The sequence below is a fragment of the Setaria italica genome, chromosome III (genome assembly GCF_000263155.2).
Source record: "Setaria italica strain Yugu1 chromosome III, Setaria_italica_v2.0, whole genome shotgun sequence".
In the NCBI taxonomy this organism is placed as follows: domain Eukaryota; kingdom Viridiplantae; phylum Streptophyta; class Magnoliopsida; order Poales; family Poaceae; genus Setaria; species Setaria italica.
Window position 1 is genome coordinate 50,119,416 of NC_028452.1, and position 18,677 is coordinate 50,138,092.

The following is an 18,677-nucleotide window of genomic DNA, read 5'->3' on the forward strand; positions in this document are numbered from 1 at the left end:
AAGGGTTCTACAGAAGAAGACTGGAGATATTCAATTTGGCACAATAAAGCCAATCCTTGCTGTAAGGTTCAGACCTGCAGACATGGATGGTGTGTAAGGGTGTTTTGGTCTGTTAATAAGGAATTCTGGACGATTGGCATTCATTCATCCTCAGCGAAGTGTTGTTTGGGTGATGAAAAAAAGATTGGTGAGAATGTAATTTTTTTTTGAGCTGGCTCTTAGCTTGTTGACAGTTAAATTGCTACTGTGGGCTGCCTTCTAAGTTCAACGGGGCCTCCTATAGCCTGAAAATGGTAAACCCTTTGCAACCAGCAGAGAACCAGCACTGCTGGCAAACTCAAAGGACGTTTTCTAGTTCCCCAATGACTCCCAAACTCTAGCGGCGCCTCCCGACCTCGGCCTTCTTCTCCGCCTATGGCGACGCGTAGCCTGGCCTTCTTCTCTGCTCTCCGCCGTCGGCTGGGTCCCGGCATGCCCCCGTCGGCGCACCCTCGGTTCATCGACACCATCCACGGTCAAACGTGGAAAAAAAAATTCGCCATGCTGTCCCAATTTCGACATGGGAAATACTCGTACTTGAGCAGTTTGAGAATTTGGATTCACCATCAGGTCCCTCGATCCGTATGAATGTGACGATTCTCATAAAAGAAGGATGCGCAACCCCATGACCGAAATTAGATGGGCAGCCGAATGGGCCCACAAAATGAGTGATATGACCCTAGTAGCTACACATGACAAATGGTTGGTGCCTTTTACAATCTTTCCTGAAAATGCCACTTCAACATCTATTTTGCCTTCTTAAGGTCCTCTAAAACAACAGAGGCAGCGTTGCGTCCTGGAGCACCCATCACCCCGCCACCTGGGTGTGCACCACTCCCACAGAGGTACAGACCCTTCACAGGGGTTCTATAATCCGACCTGTATAATCCAAAGTGCAAAGAGGCTAGTCACGATCCCAAAGCAATGACTTCTGGCATTCAAACTTTAAAGATTGGCAAGGAGAAGGATTAAGATAAAATTATTATGCGCATCAGGGTTCCTGACATACCATCCCTTGGCTGGCCTCATGAGGAAAAGAGAATCCAAGCCCATTGCACCATGAAAAATGTTGCCTCCTGTCAAATATGAATCATGTATGCTCCGCTAAGTTTTAAACCGGTAAATCGAAACATCAAAAGTATTCTGTATGCAAGTCTTGCAGGTCATCTTGATGCAATTTCTAAGATCAATAAAACTTCTTTTATCGAAAAAATGCAAGTCTTGCAAGAAAGAAAGATTGTGTATGGGAAAGAGTTTACCTGTTAGACCAAACTCTCTTTCAAGATCAGGTGGAGTCAGCATATCATAGCCTACCACTGATGAGCTAAAGCCCGGAGCATATTCATCAATCAAAGAAAAGCATCGCTCAGCAAAGGATTTCTGAAAATTAGTTTCCGTCAAAATGGTTAGTGATGCGGAAAATACTTCTCCCCACAGATGGTGTTTATTAACAATGCCTAACAGTATTTGTTGGGCAATATGCACAAACAACCTGTGCGTGCCATAGGAATGTACAATATAGAACACAGAGTGCAAAGTGAGATCAAAGTTGAGTAGGATCTACATACTCTAACATTAGAATCCTGCCAGCTGCCTTCTGAAAGTTTGTAGGGTGTATACTGAACAAAAAGATTAATAACATGCTGACCTATCGAAAGGATAACACAAAAGATGGAAATTGTGTGAGAATAGGAACGAAATTGCTTTGGACACATAAAGAATCGTTGCAGGATCCAAATGCTAGTAGTTAGTTATGCCAATGCATTGATGAGGCAACAAGAAACTTGCATACCTGGTGGAGAGATGGTCTTATCCAAGACAGAAGGAATTGTCATTTCTATAACAGGTCTTTTGGATGAGACGCCACCTGCAGCTTCCTTGTATGCGAGTTCAATTTCCTCCATGCTGGAGAATGAATAGAAGTTCCGTATTAGTAAGCAGAAAGTATGGAATAACTCTGTCAGAGTGACACTATTTTTTTTTTGAATAACTAGTTTTCCACACAATCACATGAGAGGCCAGATCATCTGGCTTTTCCCTATGATAAAGGTAACTATATACTCTGGGCGATCACATATAGTATGATTGTGGTTAGCATGATCATGATCTTTCATTATCCTGGGCACTAGTGACAAGTAAGAACATAATTACATCAATTTATATATGTAGAGAACAAATTTGGTAAATAAAGTTGAGATAACTGGTGAAGGGCACTATATCAAAACAGCACAATATATTATTGAGCAATGACACTCTTGAATTAAGAGACCATTTCCCTTGCCCTACTGATGTTGATAAGTGCAGTCTGTGCAGTGCATGAACATATATGAGATAACAAATAGTATCTAACACATTATTTGTCTGTCCAGTTACTTCAAAGAAAGATCAAAGACAACAGAATACAATAATATTTCACATGGTGGATTACCTTTCAGACCCAATGTGTATGGTGCCCATGTGCTCTGGGCCACCTTCAGGGTTGATGTCTTTGCAACAGTGGAACTGTGGCAGCCTGTCAACAGCCACATTAATCTTTGTTGTTGCCTGCACTCAAAGAATCCATATCATATTATTAGAAACTAATATTACAAAATTCAGTTGATGTGATCATCAAAGTGCCGAAACAGTTCATCTTAAAAGTAATTCCATAAATTTTAAATGACTATTTACTAATATGGAGTTATCAAAAGTCATGGTCAAGCTGCATCTTCGTTAAGTTTTAAGTTCTCCAATGTTTTCCCATTCAATGATGTCACAAACCGGCATGTGGGTGTAAATGAGTTATGAGGGTGCTTTTCAACTTATTGGCTATTTTTTAGGTGCAATTCTTCCATTAAAAAAGAATGCATCAAAATATGCTTGAACATAAGTACTTACAGAGCTGTAATCTGCTGTGTTAATAGCACAGAGGAAGTCCTTTGGAAGAACATTAGCAGGCACTAGGTCCTGCAAAAGAAACCAGATAGCAGCATCGAAAATATCTGTTTAATAACGCTTGCAAAATTCGCAGGTAGTTCTTCGCAATGTTACATGTTTCAGAGTTTTCTTACCACAAATGTTTTGTATGGAGTGGCATTTGATAGAACAACTGGCGAGTGCACCTCCGTTCCATCAGCCAATGCTACCTACAAATCCCAATCCTTCAAGAGGTTGAAAGCAATGAAATACACTTACAGGTTAATCAAAGTACTTACCCCTTCTACCTTTCCTGTAGTTTCATTAACCATTACTTGGGAAACCTAAACATGAACAATGGATCAAGTCAAGCAAGATACCTAACATGGAAGGTAAGACACGATATGAAAAAAAAAATGCCACTATGTAGCACAAATGGCCCTTTTCCTTTGGAAAAATCTAGTTGACAGTTTTGAATAATTGATCATTTTGTTTTCTGTTTAGATTTACACAAATTACTGTCCAAGGAGCAGCCTTGTATATAAAACAGCTAGCATCATGCCATAAGAATTGGAAAGGCACCTCGGCATTTGTTACAATCTGTACTCCTGCTTCAAGAGCTGCTTTGCTTATAGCTGATGACACTGAACCCATACCACCTTGAACATACCTGTAGCAAGTGTATTATTTTATCTAATCAAATAACAAGTTTTCTGAAAAAACTGAAATGGTGAACTGACAAAACAACTAATAGTGAACCCGGCATGCTAACAAGCAGATATGACTACATAGTATGATGCCATTGTCCATAAGACTGGAAATTTGTTTGCCTAGCTATACACACCAGTTGACCACCTGTAAAGTTTAATCCATGCAAGGACAATATAGGTCTGTGCATCAGTACACGGGGATCAGGTGTAGAAGGCTACGTTTTTCTACAGTTGAATAGAAGAACAAAGATAAGATCTCAGAGAGTCAAAGTTAGAAGCATACGCCCAAACACCACGTTGACCACCAGTCTCCCCCATGACATGGTGCAGGAGAACATATCCAGAACCTGGAGTGTTCACACCAGCCTACAGAAGGGGAGATGCAGCAGTGAAATGCCAACAGTCTAGGAAATAGATTTTGCTTAGTTCATTAAAAGCACCCTTACCATGGTACCTATCACCGCGTCAGTTGCTAGAGTTGCCTTCAAAACATCGCTCTGTAGTAGATAGCAGTCTATAATAAGCCTTTTTGTTCACAGGTATAAGAATATTAAGTGCAGGCTGTCAATTGCAATAAAGCAATCACACAGTTGCTTCACATGATCAATGTGCAGAAGTGTTCAAGAACAGATGAAACTAAGCTTCCGACCTCAAACCAGTAGTTCAGGATTTTTGATGCCGGAGAAAGGAGGAGGTCAAAGAATTCCCTGCGAACAACAGTTGTATTTTAGAAAGGGTGATGCTAAGTTTACATACTGCATTGTGCATGAATGGTGTGGATCATAGAATTGGCAAGTGGCCAATACTTAGTACTCACACCATGTTCTTCTGCCCCTGCTGCATCACATGCCGAAGAAGACTGCCCCAGAATGCTGACTTGTCTACCCTATCCTTCATCCTGTCAACCACAGAGGTGTGGAGCTCCTGCCTCAGCTCGGGTGGAGCCGAGTCTATGACAAAGTCCATGAGCTTGCAGAACCTCTCCAGCTGCTCCTCGTACCTACACATTCACATATAGATCCTACAAGATCATTCTAAAAAGCTACATGTTCATAGAAACCACATGACTTTAACCATTTATCTAAGATCATTTGAAGACAAAATGCACCTCGGATATGCATTTGCATCCTTCCTGGAGAACTTGCTGATCTCTGAGTGGTTCAGCTCTGCATCCGGACCAAGGAGCAGGTATCTGCCGTCAAGGCATGGCGTGAACGATGAAGGACTCCGTGGCAGCAGCTTCAGCCCGTGCCTCTCCAGCTCCAGGTCGCTTATATATGCAAGCACCGGAAACAGCAGCAGCAGTTATCATCGGCAGTTCAGCACGACATATAAACATCGGCAGTTCAGAGTTCAACACACAGAACAACACGCACTGGTAGAAAGATTGCAGAATGCATCTAAACACAAGGCTGCGGTGCGTGAATTTGACAGCAGCGGAGGTTGCAATCGCAAAAGACGTGTCCTTGGTGAGGTTACCGGAGGATGGCGGGGCGGAGGAGGCTGAGGAGGTAGCTGCAGCGGGAGAAGCGGAAGCCAGGGACGAGGTCGGACTCCGACACCGCGGCGCCGCCCAGGACGCCCCGGCGCTCGAGCACGGCGACGGAGCGGCCCGCGCGGGCGAGGTAGGCGGCGGCGACGAGGCCGTTGTGGCCGCCACCGATCACCACCGCGTCCCAGCGCTTGCCCCTGGGCAGCTGCGACGACGCGGAGGCCAGCGCCGCCGCGTCCGTGGAGAGGCACCGGCGGCGGGCGGCGTCGGCGAGCAGGAGGCGCCTCGCCGCCTGCGACATCGTGGGGTTCTGTTTGGGTTCGGCCGCCGGCCGCCGTGGTCACTTTCCGCTTTCCGCTGGTCACTCGTGGGCGGTTGGTGTTCACTGCAGATTACGCGAGCGCTACCGAGAAGACGGGTTCCACAGAGTACGTATTACTAGAACAGGCCACGAACGGTGGAACCGTGGAAGCAAGCAAAGCAACTCGAATGCGACCCCAAATGGATGCTCCTATGCTGGAGTTGCTATTTTCTGCATTTGGAGTTATTACATACAACATGCATGACAGCTGACAACTATATACCGTGAGGTGTAAGTATATCACTATTGTCTAATAAACTGTCTCATGTATTAATATGTAATTTTGAGATGACTTAACAAACAACGTATATAATAGATTATCTCATAATAATTCTATTTTCTTAATTTATGCATTGAAAAAAAAGAAATATTATGAGTTGCATAACAACCACAACTCGTACACATGGTGGAGTAGTCGTCTCATAATCCTAAAATCGTCTATGAAACGGTTGTTTCGCAAAACAACGACTTCTTTCTCTCTCCTCGCTCTCTTTTCTCCACATCAACAAAAATCTTACGTGGCATTACATGAGATGACCTATGAGATAGATGAGGTGTACCAATGTACTTGCCGTGAGGAAAGGAAATCTATCGGCGATTCTCGGATAGCAAAAATGTAGTATTCCCTCCGTTCCAAGTTGTAGGTCATTTTAGCTTTTTCTAGGTGCATAATTTTTGCTATGTACCTAGATATAGTGTATGTCTAGATGCATAATAATACTTATGAACATAGAAAAGTTAAAATAATTTACAATTTGAAACGGAGGAGGTAAGAAATATTTTTTCTTATTTCAAGGGATTGTAACATCAGGTCTAAACTTCATGTCATGAACTCGTTCTCTCCTTTCCGGGCCTCATTAAGAAAAAAACAACAAAATCAGCACGTGAGCAGCCAAACGTTGGTCATGGCAATCCAAGTTTCGAGCATCCCTGTTTAATTTTGTTCAATTTGCAGCTGCACCAATGTGCTAGTGCAAAAAGGATGCGACCATGTAAATAGATCCTCGTTCAAGCATTTTGCCTCGTGTCAGCGAGCAAGGAAATGGCCATGGTGCAGTGTTTCCATCCTTAAGAAGCTTGCCTCAATCTTTCTATCCTTGCAACTTGCTCTCCAACCTTGGTACTTGGTAGGGTTGGCAACGCGGTGTGAGGCTAGCCAGAAATCTAAACATAAGCTAAACTCACCTCCGATGCTCGAAATCTGCATGAGGTAGAACGAAAACATAAAGCCAAGCAACATGGCCAATGGAGGGTAGGCCCTGGGTCAACATAATTATACAATAAATACTATTTAGTTTTCCCTTACACAACAAGCGGTCCCATGGTCTAGCGGTTAGGACATTGGACTCTGAATCCAGTAACCCGAGTTCAAATCTCGGTGGGACCTTAATTTTTTTGTGTTTTTTTACTTCTTTTTTTTTTCTTTTCACCTGTCACCATCGCTGCACATCCTTAGTAAACACAGGAAGATTTCTTCCATAGTCTACACCTCCAAATCCATTCGGCCGTGAAGATCATCAGCAGTACGGAAGGAAAAAAAGATTTTTACACAAGCGCCACCTTTTGAAAATTCCTCGCCTGTACAGTCTTGTTAATATCTTGTCTAGAGTATTATCAAGCGCTAAAGCGAGTGAGTGTAAATGGATAACCTTCTCGCTTTGTGAGAAAAAAAAGGATGACGATGACACCTTAATCACCATCCCGAGCGCTAAGATAAGCATGCTACGGTCAGCAACGACATGGAATATTTTTTTTTGGCGTGTAAACGACGTGGCACTTTGTCCGTCCCGTCCCGTTAGCTGCCCGTCCGGTCGCGTGCAAGGAACGGATGCCCCGTGACATGTGAGCTGGCCAGGGGTAGGGATGTCATTTCGCTGTTAGAGATATTTTCGGCGTCCTGCAGGCCGCAACGCGGGTCACTCTGGGCCCCACACCTCACGTGGGGCCGCCCCAGGTCGTCAGGGTCTCGGTCTTCCCACCCACCCAGGCTTGTGCTCCGGGGACAATCATTCCTCCCCAACAGAGCTGCCGACACCATCATCTTTGAATCATTGCCAAATCTCTCAGGTCAAGTCAATACAGCAAGGCTTGTACTCCATTCTGAAGATGCAAAGTGGTGACATCTTTTCTTTTTTACAAGAGGCTAACAATGAGATTTTCTTTGAGGATCCATCAACGGAGTAAAAGAAAACTTGATAAACTCGAATCCAGCTCAGACTGAGGCTTTGACACAAAGACACCTGCAAGCTTCTCCTCGTGTTAGCGAGCTTAAGGGGGTGTTTGGATCCTGGAGCTAAAGTTTAGTCCGTGTCACATCGGATATTCATATGCTAATTAGAAGAACTAAATATGAGCTAATTACAAAACTAATTGCAGAACCCCTAGGCTAAATCGCGAGACGAATCTATTAAGCCTAATTAATCCATGATTAGCGAATGTTTACTGTAGCACCATATTGTCAAATCATGGACTAATTAGGTTTAATAGATTCGTCTCGCGATTTAGCCTAGGGGTTGTGAAATTGGTTTTATAATTAGTCTATATTTAATACTTCTAATTAGTGTTGAAACATTCGATGTGACAGGGGTTAAAATTTAGCCCGGGAATCCAAACACCCCCTAAGCTTGAGAGGAGCTCTTCGGAGCTTGCGAACAAGCTACCTTCGAGCCCCTAGCGATCGAGGTTACCTCGTTGATAACTTAGGATAGTTTTAGATAAATTCTGCTAGCACGTGATATGAAAAATTTAAGATCCATTTAAGATCACGACATATCTTTATTTGCACTCGTTCTTGTTATTTCCTGGTAATAATAATTCATGCGCTACTGCTGTGCTAGAGGTGGTGTGCACGGTTTGGTGTGAGCGTAGCGGCAGAGAAAAAAACTAGTACCACTTGGCCCCGCATATTCCCAAATCCCAAGGGCACCAACCCCCGCGTCCGATGACATGTGGGCCCAGCCCGCCCTTATCCTGCGTCCGACGTGGTCGCCGTCGGATCCGATCACGACGGCCGCGGCGGCTTCGTCTCCGCTATAAAGCGAGGGCAAGGGGCAACTCGGCTTCTTCGTGCTCTCTCAGAGGTGGGTTGGCTTCTCCTCCCCCTCCGGTTCGGTTCGGTTCGGTTCGGGTTCGTGAGGTGTTCCGGTTCGGGGGTGAGAGGCAGAGATGGCGGCGTCGGATGTTGAGTACCGCTGCTTCGTCGGCGGCCTCGCCTGGGCCACGGACGACAACTCGCTCCACAACGCCTTCAGCCCCTTCGGCGAGGTCCTGGAGTCCAAGGTTAGGATGATTTCCTTTGGGGGTGGAGAACAAAACGAGATTTTTGAAGGGGAAATGGGGGGAACTGTCCAGATCTGTGGTGGCGGAGGGTTTGGTGTGCTAGATCTGAAGTGTTTCTGACATGATGCCTTGGCTTTCCCTTGCAGATCATCCTCGATCGCGAGACCCAAAGGTCCCGCGGCTTCGGCTTCGTCACGTTCGCGAGCGAGCAGGCGATGCGCGACGCCATCGAGGGGATGAACGGCAAGGATCTCGACGGCCGCAGCATCACCGTCAACGAGGCCCAGTCCCGCAGCGGCGGCGGCGGCTACGGTGGCGGCCGCGGCGGCGGCGGGCGCTACGGCGGCGGTGGTGGCGGCTATGGCGGCGGTGGCTACGGCGGCGGCGGCGGCGGCTACGGTGGCCGTGGAGGCGGCGGCTACGGTGGCCGTGGAGGCGGCGGCTACGGCGGCGGCGGCGGCGGCGGCTACGGCAACCGCGGCGGCGGCGGCTACGGCAACTCTGATGGGAACTGGAGGAACTGAGCGGTGGGGCCCGCGTGGCCAAGTTATCTTGTCGCTACTACTGTTACCAGAGTTATCCCTATGTGTCTAGTGTCTTCGTCGTCGTCTCCGACCTGTGTTCGTCTTCTGTTTCCTGTTGTTGCCCATCTGTGTTTTTGATCGCAAGCTTGTTCGTCGTGTCTGTCGTCAGAGCTATCCTCATCTCCAAACATCCCATGAACCGGGTGTTGGGATTGGGATGCTGTTATCCTCGTGAAACTTTGTTACCATCCGTTTTTAAGTTAATCAGATGAAAAAAAAATGGTGCTGCTTGGTGCTGCAAATGGAGTTCGTTGCTTCTGAGTGTTGTGGATGATATTCTAATTTGTAAAAAGTAAACAGCACTGAGATAAATGTTGCAGTGCTTTAGCGAGCAGATCAGGGAAAAAGTTGCACAAATCTGGGGGAAAAGTGATTTGTGCTAATCATGACAAAGATCCTCACGTATGGTGCTAATCCATGAATTCCACTAGCCTCCAGATGCCATCACAGATACAGAATCCAACTTGGACTATTTTTTCATGACGAAAACAAGTAACAGTAAGTTGCAGAGATTTGGATTTTTCAGTCACGTTTGCATCGAGTCTCAGCCCAACAATCCTCAACTCGAAACTCCCATCCCATCGAGATTCCACCAGGAAGATTGGATCTAGCTGCAGTGTCTTCAGTCGAGGACGTAGATGCGCGAGGCGACGTCTTGAACGAGCCAGTCGAAGCCCTGAAGCAGCCCGTCGCCGGTGAAGGCGCTGCAGCCGACGATCTGCCAGTGACGGCTCTTCTCCATGGCCGCCAGATCCAGGACCTGAAAAACCAAAACCACACCAACCAAATCACAACAGGATTCCAACGATCGCAATTCGCACGTGCACGGCTGCAGCAGGAACACTGCTAACTGTGCTATAATAAGCTGTCTATACTAGTAATACACTGCTTGTCTGATCTCGATGTCGAAATATGGTGGCTCAACGCTCAACTAAATTATTGTCTGATTTGAGAATCTTAGCAAGGCGCTGTTCGAGTGAACGATTATAAATTCTAGATGCACACAAGTAGATACTAAAAAATATGAACTTGACAAACACCGCCAGAAGACCCGAGTACCTTGGCGATTTCTGCTGGTTTCAGGGCACCCTGAATGTCCTGCTTGTTTGCAAACACCAACAACGAAGCTCCGGCTAGTCTCTGCAATCAAGATTACGGCACACAAGACAAGCGCGATTGCAAGAGTCATTGATGGTGAACAGTAAGTCAATGAACATCGCATCATTTTCAGGCGACTTTAGACTTCTGAGCCAACAAAAGTGATCAGCGTGAAGCTAACTGTTAGCATCGCTGACTAGATGATGCACCTCTTCTTTCAGTAGATTGTGGAGCTCTGCTCGACAGTCATCAAGCCTCCGGATGTCAGAGCTGTCAACCACCCAAACCAGGCCGTCAGTCTGCTCGAAGTAATTCCTCCAGTATGAGCGGATCGTCTTCTGTCCCCCAACATCCCAAATGTTCAAGGAGTACCTGCGACAATCACCATTTCGTCAATCTGCAGCAATTTGTGACAAATCATTGCTGTACCCATGACATTTCTCATCACCAATTCACTATGAGTTCCAAGAAGCAGTTGAAATTTTGGCAAATATATCTAGTTTTCACCTATATGACCTAACAGCAACAGACTGCAGTTGATTGAACACTACAAGCAGAAACCACAACTCCAAGCTGTTTTCAGAAGGAAATTTTTGACTACTTATAGTACTGTCCTAAACAGGGACATGCCTCAAGAACTTCCCAACTCAAGTACATCAGGAGGATGCATTCAGTTTCTGCTGTCAATATTGCACTATAGTGTATCTGAAATTCACAAATAGCCAGGTGTGCTGAGAGGGGGCCGACCTGGTTCTGTACATTTTCCTATTCCTAGCTAGGTTGTGTTTGGTTCCTGGTATGAACTATTCATGTAGCAAACGGTCCTGATCCTGACACAACTGTCGTGTTATTGATTGGATCGAACCAATCATTCCTGGATGGGCTCGTTCAGATTCCGGGCATATTCCTTTAAGATGCACTCCTGCAATTTCTTTTCAGGAAAAAGGGATCTAAAATTAAAAATTGCGCGTTTGACTCCCATAAGACCAGAACTAAAGACAGCGCTGCTTCCATCGGAGCTTGCTGCATTAGCTTGCTTATGCTGACATTGATGCCAAAATACAGTTCAAAATAGCTTTCAGTCTTGGTAAACAAGCATTAACATAAGAACCACCAAACAAATATTATATCTATGCCACTGCTGGAGAGGTAATGTAGCTGGATAACCTTCACCGTTAGCTAACAATTACTGTTTGGCTAGGCACAGCCACAGGGGCATATATTTTTCTACCTATGGCTGTTAACATTATGACTGCCTCATCAATAATTTAAAAGTCACATGTTTGCATTGTGAAAGGGTCATGTAAAGTTTATCTTTGGTGAATACTAAGGCTAGTAAGTCCAGAAGGATAGGAAAAGGTGCAGAGTAGGCACACTTCCAACAGTTCAGGAAAATGATCTAACATAGAGTCATCCTAAAAAAAATGCTCTAGCAATTTCATTACAATCGACTCAAAATTGGATGCTCTATGCAGTGGTGGAACTTCAACAAATTTCCAGAGGATACTTAACTGCTTAATTCTGTGCTTTTTATTGTAAGCAAATAGGGATACTTAGCTTATTAGCAAATTGTATAACCAGGAAGGGCCATGGCCCCCTTTGGCCATCAAGAAGCTCCACCCATGGCTCTATGGTTGATACTAGCATTGCATGTGTGGGGCTTCTAATGTTACTGAATTCTTCAGAATACTTTAAATACAAACAGTGATTTCCTTGTATAGCATATCATTACAATCATCTAAGCAACTAAATAGTTATCCAAAGCTAATTATACAACAAAAGGAATACATACTTTTGATACTTGATGGTCTTGATGTTGAAGCCAAGGGTGGGGCTGATTACACTGGTGTCCTCCCCATTGATCTTCAGCACAATCGTTGTCTTACCTGAATTGTCCAGGCCCCTGAAATTATCACATCATTGACCCAACGAAAAGCAGAAAGAATCATGAACGTGAGCCAAGAACTCGATAATGGGAATCCTTCAACGCATAAAGCAAACAGAGACTGCATCTAAACCCAAGAATAAACAGCAGCATGTATTTGCTGGGACCATGGGAGAAATAAAAGGGGTTGGAATCAGAGGAAAATGCTTACACCATGAGAATCCGCATCTCCTTTTCCTTGCGTTTGATCTTTCTGATGATGCTAAGGAGACCCATCTTGGAGGGGCGGCCCAGGAGATGAGTCAAGAGGCAAGGAACATAAAGAGAGAGGCTGAAAGAGTACTGAATTCTTCAATGCAGTAGAGCCAGTCTTTGTTTGTGATGTCGCTCAGGTCACTATCAGCAGGTATTCAAGCATCATCCCCCTATGGTTCGATTGAACACAGGTGCGCAATGTCACAAACAGAAACAACATTACAACAGTTCAGCTTGCCTCTAAATTACACAGAAAGAGCAGTATTCCTCTGCTGGGAACAAATCTCAAATCTTGTTAAACCAGTTTTACAAGACACGTAAGTTGGCACGGAATTTTCACATCGGTGATTTTTTTAATACACTTTGTCTCACACGAAATGGCCACTCTTGTAATAAAACTCGAAGGTAGCAGCTTCATTCTCAAACTACAGGAACCGCAAGAGCACCCTTCAGAGTGCTGCAATCGACCGAACATAATTCCTACCAGGCGTCCAGGCACAACTTTGTTTCGAATCACCCCCAAAACCCAAAGGAGTGAACAAAGCATAGGAAAACATCCATTCAACTAGCGCAAGAAGGTGAGTCAACGTTGAGCCATCGAAGAAAGAATTTCTTAGTTTTTTTTGGCGCACCTATTCTAGAAGCGAGGAGGAGGAGGCGGTCGTCCCCGCTCGGCGACGTCGCCCTGGCCCCGGAGTAAAAGTCGCGGGGTCGAGATCGGGGTGGCGCGGCCTCCGGGCTCTGGCAGGCGAACCGTCGTCCTGCTCGCGGGCGGCCGTCGCCGGCGAGATGCAGCTTGTGCCCAAATCTGAAGGACGGCGACCGACGATGGTTGGCGGTGGGCTAGCTAGTTGCGAGTTGGTTTTGATGGGCCGAATGCAGTGTTTTCGTTCTTGTTTGGGCCCGGCCCCCGCTTCCTTTTCGAGGGGAAAATCCCATGCTCGTCTTGTAAGGCCCAGTTTGGATATGGGTCTCAAGCCTGCCATTCGAAATGTTGAATCTAGTATTTAAAATGTTGTAACATACTATTTCAATATTATTGTATAAAATGAACTAGATTTTAAAAAATGTCGAATCTAATATTTAAAATATTGAACATACCATTTCAACATTACCGTATAGAATGTCGAACTAGTTCATTCGAAATGTAAACTAGATTTAGAAAATGTTCAATCTAGTATTTAAAATGTTGGACATACTATTTCAACATTAATGTAAAAAAATTGAGCTTGTTCATTCGAAAATGTTAAACTAGATTTAAAAATGTTGAATTTAGTATTTAAAATGTTGAACATACTATTTCAACCGTATAAAATATTGAGCTAGTTAGTTCGAAAATGTTGATCTGGATTTAAAAGTGTTGAATCTAGTATTTAAAATATAAAATAATTTCACATTTTCCTCACGAGGTTGTGGGAAAAATACAAAGAAAAAGTTACTAAGATGGTCACATCCTACTTATGCGTTGGGTACTGCGCGGGTCCCAGCGATCCAGCACTCCACCTAGTACCTACTTACTACTGTCACTGCATGTGCTAAAAAAAAATACCGTCACTGCACGAGGTAGAGGGGTATTTGGATACGAGGTGCTAAACTTTAATAGAGTCACATTGAATGTTTGGATGCTAATTAGGAGGACTAAACATGAGCTAATTACAAAACTAATTGCACAGATTGAGTCTAATTCACAAGACGAATATATTAAGGCTAATTAATCTATCATTAGTAAATGGTTACTGTAGCACCACATTATCAAATCATGGACTAATTAGGTTTAATAGATTCGTCTCGCGAATTAGACTCCATCTGTGCAACTCCTAATTAGTATCCAAACATCTGATGTGACAGGTGTTGAAGTTTAGTAGGAGGTATCACCAAACACCTCCAAGTAACCACGGATAGATTACGAGTGTGTGTATATATATATATCATATATATATATATATATATATATATATATATATATATATATATATATATATATATATCATATATTTATAGAGCAAGCAGCTACCGTGCTCCCCACAAAATTATATTACATGAGACTGTACGCCTGGGTATGGCAGGCAGGGCACACCATATAACTATCTTATCTCTGCAGACTGCAGGTCCGGTGGTATAACTACTGGTAATCTATACAGAAGCAGTGCAGGTACGAACTGTACGTGCATCAGTTTCCGTACTGGGGAATCACGCGGCCATGGCCATGTCCTCATGTACCCCACAACGCAAGCAGGACGATCGAGAAGGCACGCAGCAGCCAGATTATTAACAAATCCTTCCCAATGCAATGCAAGTTCCCAACTAATCAAAATTCATTCTTGTTGTTGCTGCTGCCGCTGCTGAAATTTAAAATCTCAAGACATGCACGTACGATCGATCCAAATATACTCTTGATGATCCAAATATTCGTGTCGTGTAGTTGAAAAATTAAATCAAACCAAATCCCTTTTTCTTAAACTTTAAAGAAAACCAGCGCGATCTCGTCCGGTGATCTCGTGATCCCTATACTAGCTTAGCTTGGTTACTGATCGGATCCCTCAAATAAACAACTCCAAATCCACAGTCCATTTATGTATATCTCTCCATCATAATAAAAGAAATAATCCACGACCAGTATCAGTTGTTGCCAATGCCACCTTTTCTTTATTTTTAAATCTCTCTCGGATACTATGTGTAATCTTCTCTCGTACCGTACGTGTGATGTGTATATGATGCAGCGGATCATGGAGATGTTTTTTCTTTGGTTGTTAGCACTGCTGCGTGCTGCTAGATTTCTTTACAACTGTTAAATAAGTAAAATATTTATCCAAGATCAGCCACACGAGATAATATATATTAATGTACTAACTCCTACCACCTACTTTAATTGTTTATTCAGAGGGTTATTCCTTATCAAGATCGTTAAATATACCAACACCGCAGGATTGTTTCGCACACACGTGCTATATTTCCTCCATGTGTAACTAGTTAATTGTGAAATCTTATCCTTACTGCAAGCTAACTCATATATTATTCCCTTCAAAAAAGGAAAAAAAAAGAAAAGAAAGGTATTATCCAGATAAGTATATATGTTTATTTCTATCATTATCCAGATAAGATATAGATGTGCCAAAAGACTAATAATGCAACAATGCTCCTAGCTATATATTATTGTGATCTTCAGAAGATAATGTTGTCTTGTCCAATCAATATAATAGGCTCCTTAATTAGAACGTTGAAGATCGAGAAGATTTAGCAAATCATGCGTGGGCTTAATTAATTACTTGGTTGTGATTTAGTTTATTTATTTGCTGTGGATATACAGGAACTACATATAATTTTTGCAAAATTCAACTAGTGATCATCAGAAAGTATATATAGCAGTTCCAATGCATAAGGTGACAACTTGTACTTTACTCTTACAACTACGTGCCAACCAATGCATAATCAACTCCAGATGGTATTTTTAATCACAGCCATGTCCCGAGATTATTGGCTCGAGGTCTACGCGCCCACCATGGATCCTGCAGCATCCTGTTCCTGATTGGAACCAACAGTTTTTTGGATTTAAGTATAACAACAAAATTAATCTTGCATGATGACAGTAGCTTCGTCTCTACTTTAAGGGATTCTCCATGATTTGCTGACGATCGATTACATACCATGCTCCTATATATATGCATATGTCTTGTTAATCCATCGATTGACACCTTTTCGATCAGCAATGGAGGATCGCATAATTGTTGAAGATTATTCGACAAGATATAATAATCGACATAATCTTGATCTCGTTTTCAACAGTATATGAGAGCTAATTTAATTAATTAATTTCTGCTGTGAAATGGATAGGTATAATTACCTGCTCCTGCATGCAATCTTTTGGCTAGCTAATACATTTTCTTACATGACAGCGGGCATTGTTGTTATTTTAAAAATAACCGCTAGCTCTGATTGAATCGCCAGCTGAACATGTTGGCTGACAGTGTTGCATTGACTGGAGATAGTGTTGGCTGCAGCTGCTTTCGTTCGTGGGCCCGGCTTCAATTGCCATGCCACGTGGGCTTGTCTCGCACAGGCGCGCACGTGTACCCTCTCTCTCGATCAGCTAACAGTACATTGCAGAACGTCGAGATCGACCTGTGTTGTTGATGCTGATATGCTTTATTTTAATTTCATTTCACTGTGCTCAATTAGCCTTGCTGTCTTGTTAGCCTTGTTAATTTCATTTCAGTATATGCAGACACACACAAAAGCCGAAACAGCTAGCCAATTGAACTGTCACCAACTGAACGTGCATGCTTGAAAAGATCTGTGTGCCTGTATATACAGACACGCTTCATCTACGTGTCTGTGTGCCACAAAGCATTTTTTTTTTGGAAAGAGAAGAAATAACCCAAGCATTTTTTTTAAAGACAAGAAAAACACTAAAGCATGGTTAGGCTTCACATCAGTACGTGTCACAGCGTGTGATCTTTTCGGTCCCGGCCTAGCTCTACGTGCCAAACTATAAGCTGCTTTATTTTCAGCACGCGCGTATAAATTCTTTATCTTTTTTAACAGCCGCAATTTGTACAACGTTTCCATAAGCACGCATGCTAATGTATATAGGCACGTGATCGATTACTTTGCATGCCACCACCCACTTGCCTCGATGAAACCGACCGATCGATTTTATTGTCAACCTCTGTCCCACCGGCAACCGATAGGCGTTTGAGTTTTTATATTTTTGCTGAGATAGGTATCCCAAGATCGAGTACGTATGTGTACAAGTATTATATACCATATACATCCGTACCATACACGCCTGTGGTTTCGATGCCCTAATATATTGTGTAAATATTTAAATATTAGTGGTTGTTTGGATACGAGGTGCTAAACTTTAACAGTGTCACATCAGATGTTCGGATGCTAATTAGAAGGACTAAATATGAGCTAATTATAAAACTAATTGCAGAACCTTGTGCTAATTCGCGAGACGAATCTATTAAGCCTAATTAATCCATCATTAGCAAATGGTTACTGTAGCACCACATTGTCAAATCATGGACTAATTAGGCTTAATAGATTCGTCTCGCGAATTATAATCCATCTGTGCAATTAGTTTTGTAATTAGCTTATGTTTAGTACTTCTAATTAGCATCTAAACATCCGACGTGACAGGTGTTAAATTTTAATAGAGTGTTCCCAAACACCCCCTTAATTATTATGGATATATAGGGTCGTCGATATGTGTAATGGAAAACGTTTGGGGGAAAATTAAGGCAGGCAGAGTAGAAGCTGGTGAGCCAAAATTCAGGCAACAAATTAAAATTAAGGTGCCCTGATCGATCTTATTACCAGGCAGCATTAAAATAACACGCTGGTGGCCTGGTAAGGTTAAATTAGTAATGCTCATGCATGCAGACGCGTATCTCTATATATGTGTTGTGGAGATTTTCACGTAGGATGAAAATTAAAATATATAGCAGATGTCCCTTTTGTATCATCGTCACTGATTAGTAAAGGGTAAAGCGACCAATCAGAGATCAGGTTGCTTTAAGTTGTTTCCCGGCAATTGAATAACTTTTCCTTGGTGGGGGAAGAAGAGCACAAGAGTCAAGATCCTCTGATCTCCTCATGTGTGTTTCACGTTTGTGTTCCTGTTGCTTCTTCGTCTGCTAACCAACTACACTCTGCAAAAAGGAAAACAAGTCTTTGGAGATGAACAACAAACGGATAGCTATACGTACACATCCATATGACGGCACTTTATTCGTGTCTGTTTTCAATTTTTTCAAGACGATGGGGCCACCTTTAATTTCTTCGCCACTTAATTAAGCTCTCTATCAATCTTCAATTATTTGGATATTGTCTCTGGGCTAACCCTTTTGCACGAAGCAGGGTTACATGGACTACTTCAATATATACGAATTGAGTTGAGCTTACGTAGCATTTCATATATATTCCTATGGTAGCACTGAAATTGCAGATTCAGTAGTATTAATAGTACTTCCTCCGTTCCAAATCCAAATTGTACGTTGTTTTGGCCTTTATTTTAAGGTTCATAGTTTTAGCTATTCACGTATATATACATTTATATTTAGATATATAACAAAAT

At 43.1% G+C, this 18,677-nt stretch overlaps 3 protein-coding genes and 1 non-coding gene across 4 annotated transcripts; 2 read left to right on the forward strand and 2 right to left on the reverse strand.

Annotated features, from left to right (window-relative positions):
* Positions 1-576: 576 nt before the first annotated feature.
* On the reverse strand, positions 577-5,507 carry LOC101770525 (pyridine nucleotide-disulfide oxidoreductase domain-containing protein 2). Its single transcript, XM_004963228.4, has 16 exons — positions 5,124-5,507; positions 4,753-4,914; positions 4,462-4,644; positions 4,294-4,351; positions 4,091-4,141; positions 3,928-4,010; positions 3,517-3,604; positions 3,234-3,278; positions 3,090-3,164; positions 2,917-2,985; positions 2,468-2,583; positions 1,832-1,944; positions 1,608-1,687; positions 1,299-1,419; positions 1,049-1,115; positions 577-918 (listed from the first exon to the last, which is right to left on the reverse strand). The coding sequence occupies exons 1-16, from the start codon at positions 5,435-5,437 to the stop codon at positions 786-788; spliced, it is 1,758 nt and encodes a 585-aa protein (XP_004963285.1). The 5' UTR covers positions 5,438-5,507; the 3' UTR covers positions 577-785.
* A 1,305-nt stretch (positions 5,508-6,812) lies between these two features.
* On the forward strand, positions 6,813-6,884 carry TRNAQ-CUG. Its single transcript has one exon. It is a non-coding gene; the product is annotated as a tRNA-Gln (tRNA).
* A 1,667-nt stretch (positions 6,885-8,551) lies between these two features.
* LOC101770936 (glycine-rich RNA-binding protein 1-like) lies at positions 8,552-9,602 on the forward strand. The gene is made up of 2 exons (XM_004963229.1): positions 8,552-8,776; positions 8,923-9,602. Exons 1-2 carry the CDS (start codon positions 8,663-8,665, stop codon positions 9,298-9,300), a joined length of 492 nt encoding a protein of 163 aa, XP_004963286.1. The 5' UTR covers positions 8,552-8,662; the 3' UTR covers positions 9,301-9,602.
* A 117-nt stretch (positions 9,603-9,719) lies between these two features.
* LOC101771325 (ADP-ribosylation factor-like protein 2) lies at positions 9,720-13,429 on the reverse strand. Its single transcript, XM_004963230.3, has 6 exons — positions 13,231-13,429; positions 12,555-12,768; positions 12,251-12,361; positions 10,668-10,830; positions 10,420-10,500; positions 9,720-10,120 (listed from the first exon to the last, which is right to left on the reverse strand). Exons 2-6 carry the CDS (start codon positions 12,617-12,619, stop codon positions 9,983-9,985), a joined length of 558 nt encoding a protein of 185 aa, XP_004963287.1. The 5' UTR covers positions 12,620-12,768; positions 13,231-13,429; the 3' UTR covers positions 9,720-9,982.
* Between the last annotated feature and the right edge of the window lie 5,248 nt (positions 13,430-18,677).

What these genes read in the sequence shown, in the direction of transcription:
- LOC101770936 (XM_004963229.1), top strand. Translation starts at nt 8,663, where the DNA reads ATGGCGGCGTCGGATGTTGAGTACCGCTGCTTCGTCGGCGGCCTCGCC. An exon ending in GCGAGGTCCTGGAGTCCAAG is followed by an intron (nt 8,777 to 8,922) that starts GTTAGGATGATT and finishes TTTCCCTTGCAG; the next exon opens with ATCATCCTCGATCGCGAGAC.
- LOC101771325 (XM_004963230.3), bottom strand. Translation starts at nt 12,619, where the DNA reads ATGGGTCTCCTTAGCATCATCAGAAAGATCAAACGCAAGGAAAAGGAG. An exon ending in AAGACCATCAAGTATCAAAA is followed by an intron (nt 10,831 to 12,250) that starts GTATGTATTCCT and finishes TGATTGTCGCAG; the next exon opens with GTACTCCTTGAACATTTGGG. An exon ending in AACCAGCAGAAATCGCCAAG is followed by an intron (nt 10,121 to 10,419) that starts GTACTCGGGTCT and finishes TTGGTTTTTCAG; the next exon opens with GTCCTGGATCTGGCGGCCAT.
- LOC101770525 (XM_004963228.4), bottom strand. Translation starts at nt 5,437, where the DNA reads ATGTCGCAGGCGGCGAGGCGCCTCCTGCTCGCCGACGCCGCCCGCCGC. An exon ending in GATGCAAATGCATATCCGAG is followed by an intron (nt 4,645 to 4,752) that starts GTGCATTTTGTC and finishes GTGAATGTGTAG; the next exon opens with GTACGAGGAGCAGCTGGAGA. An exon ending in ACACAGCAGATTACAGCTCT is followed by an intron (nt 2,584 to 2,916) that starts GTAAGTACTTAT and finishes CTTTGAGTGCAG; the next exon opens with GCAACAACAAAGATTAATGT.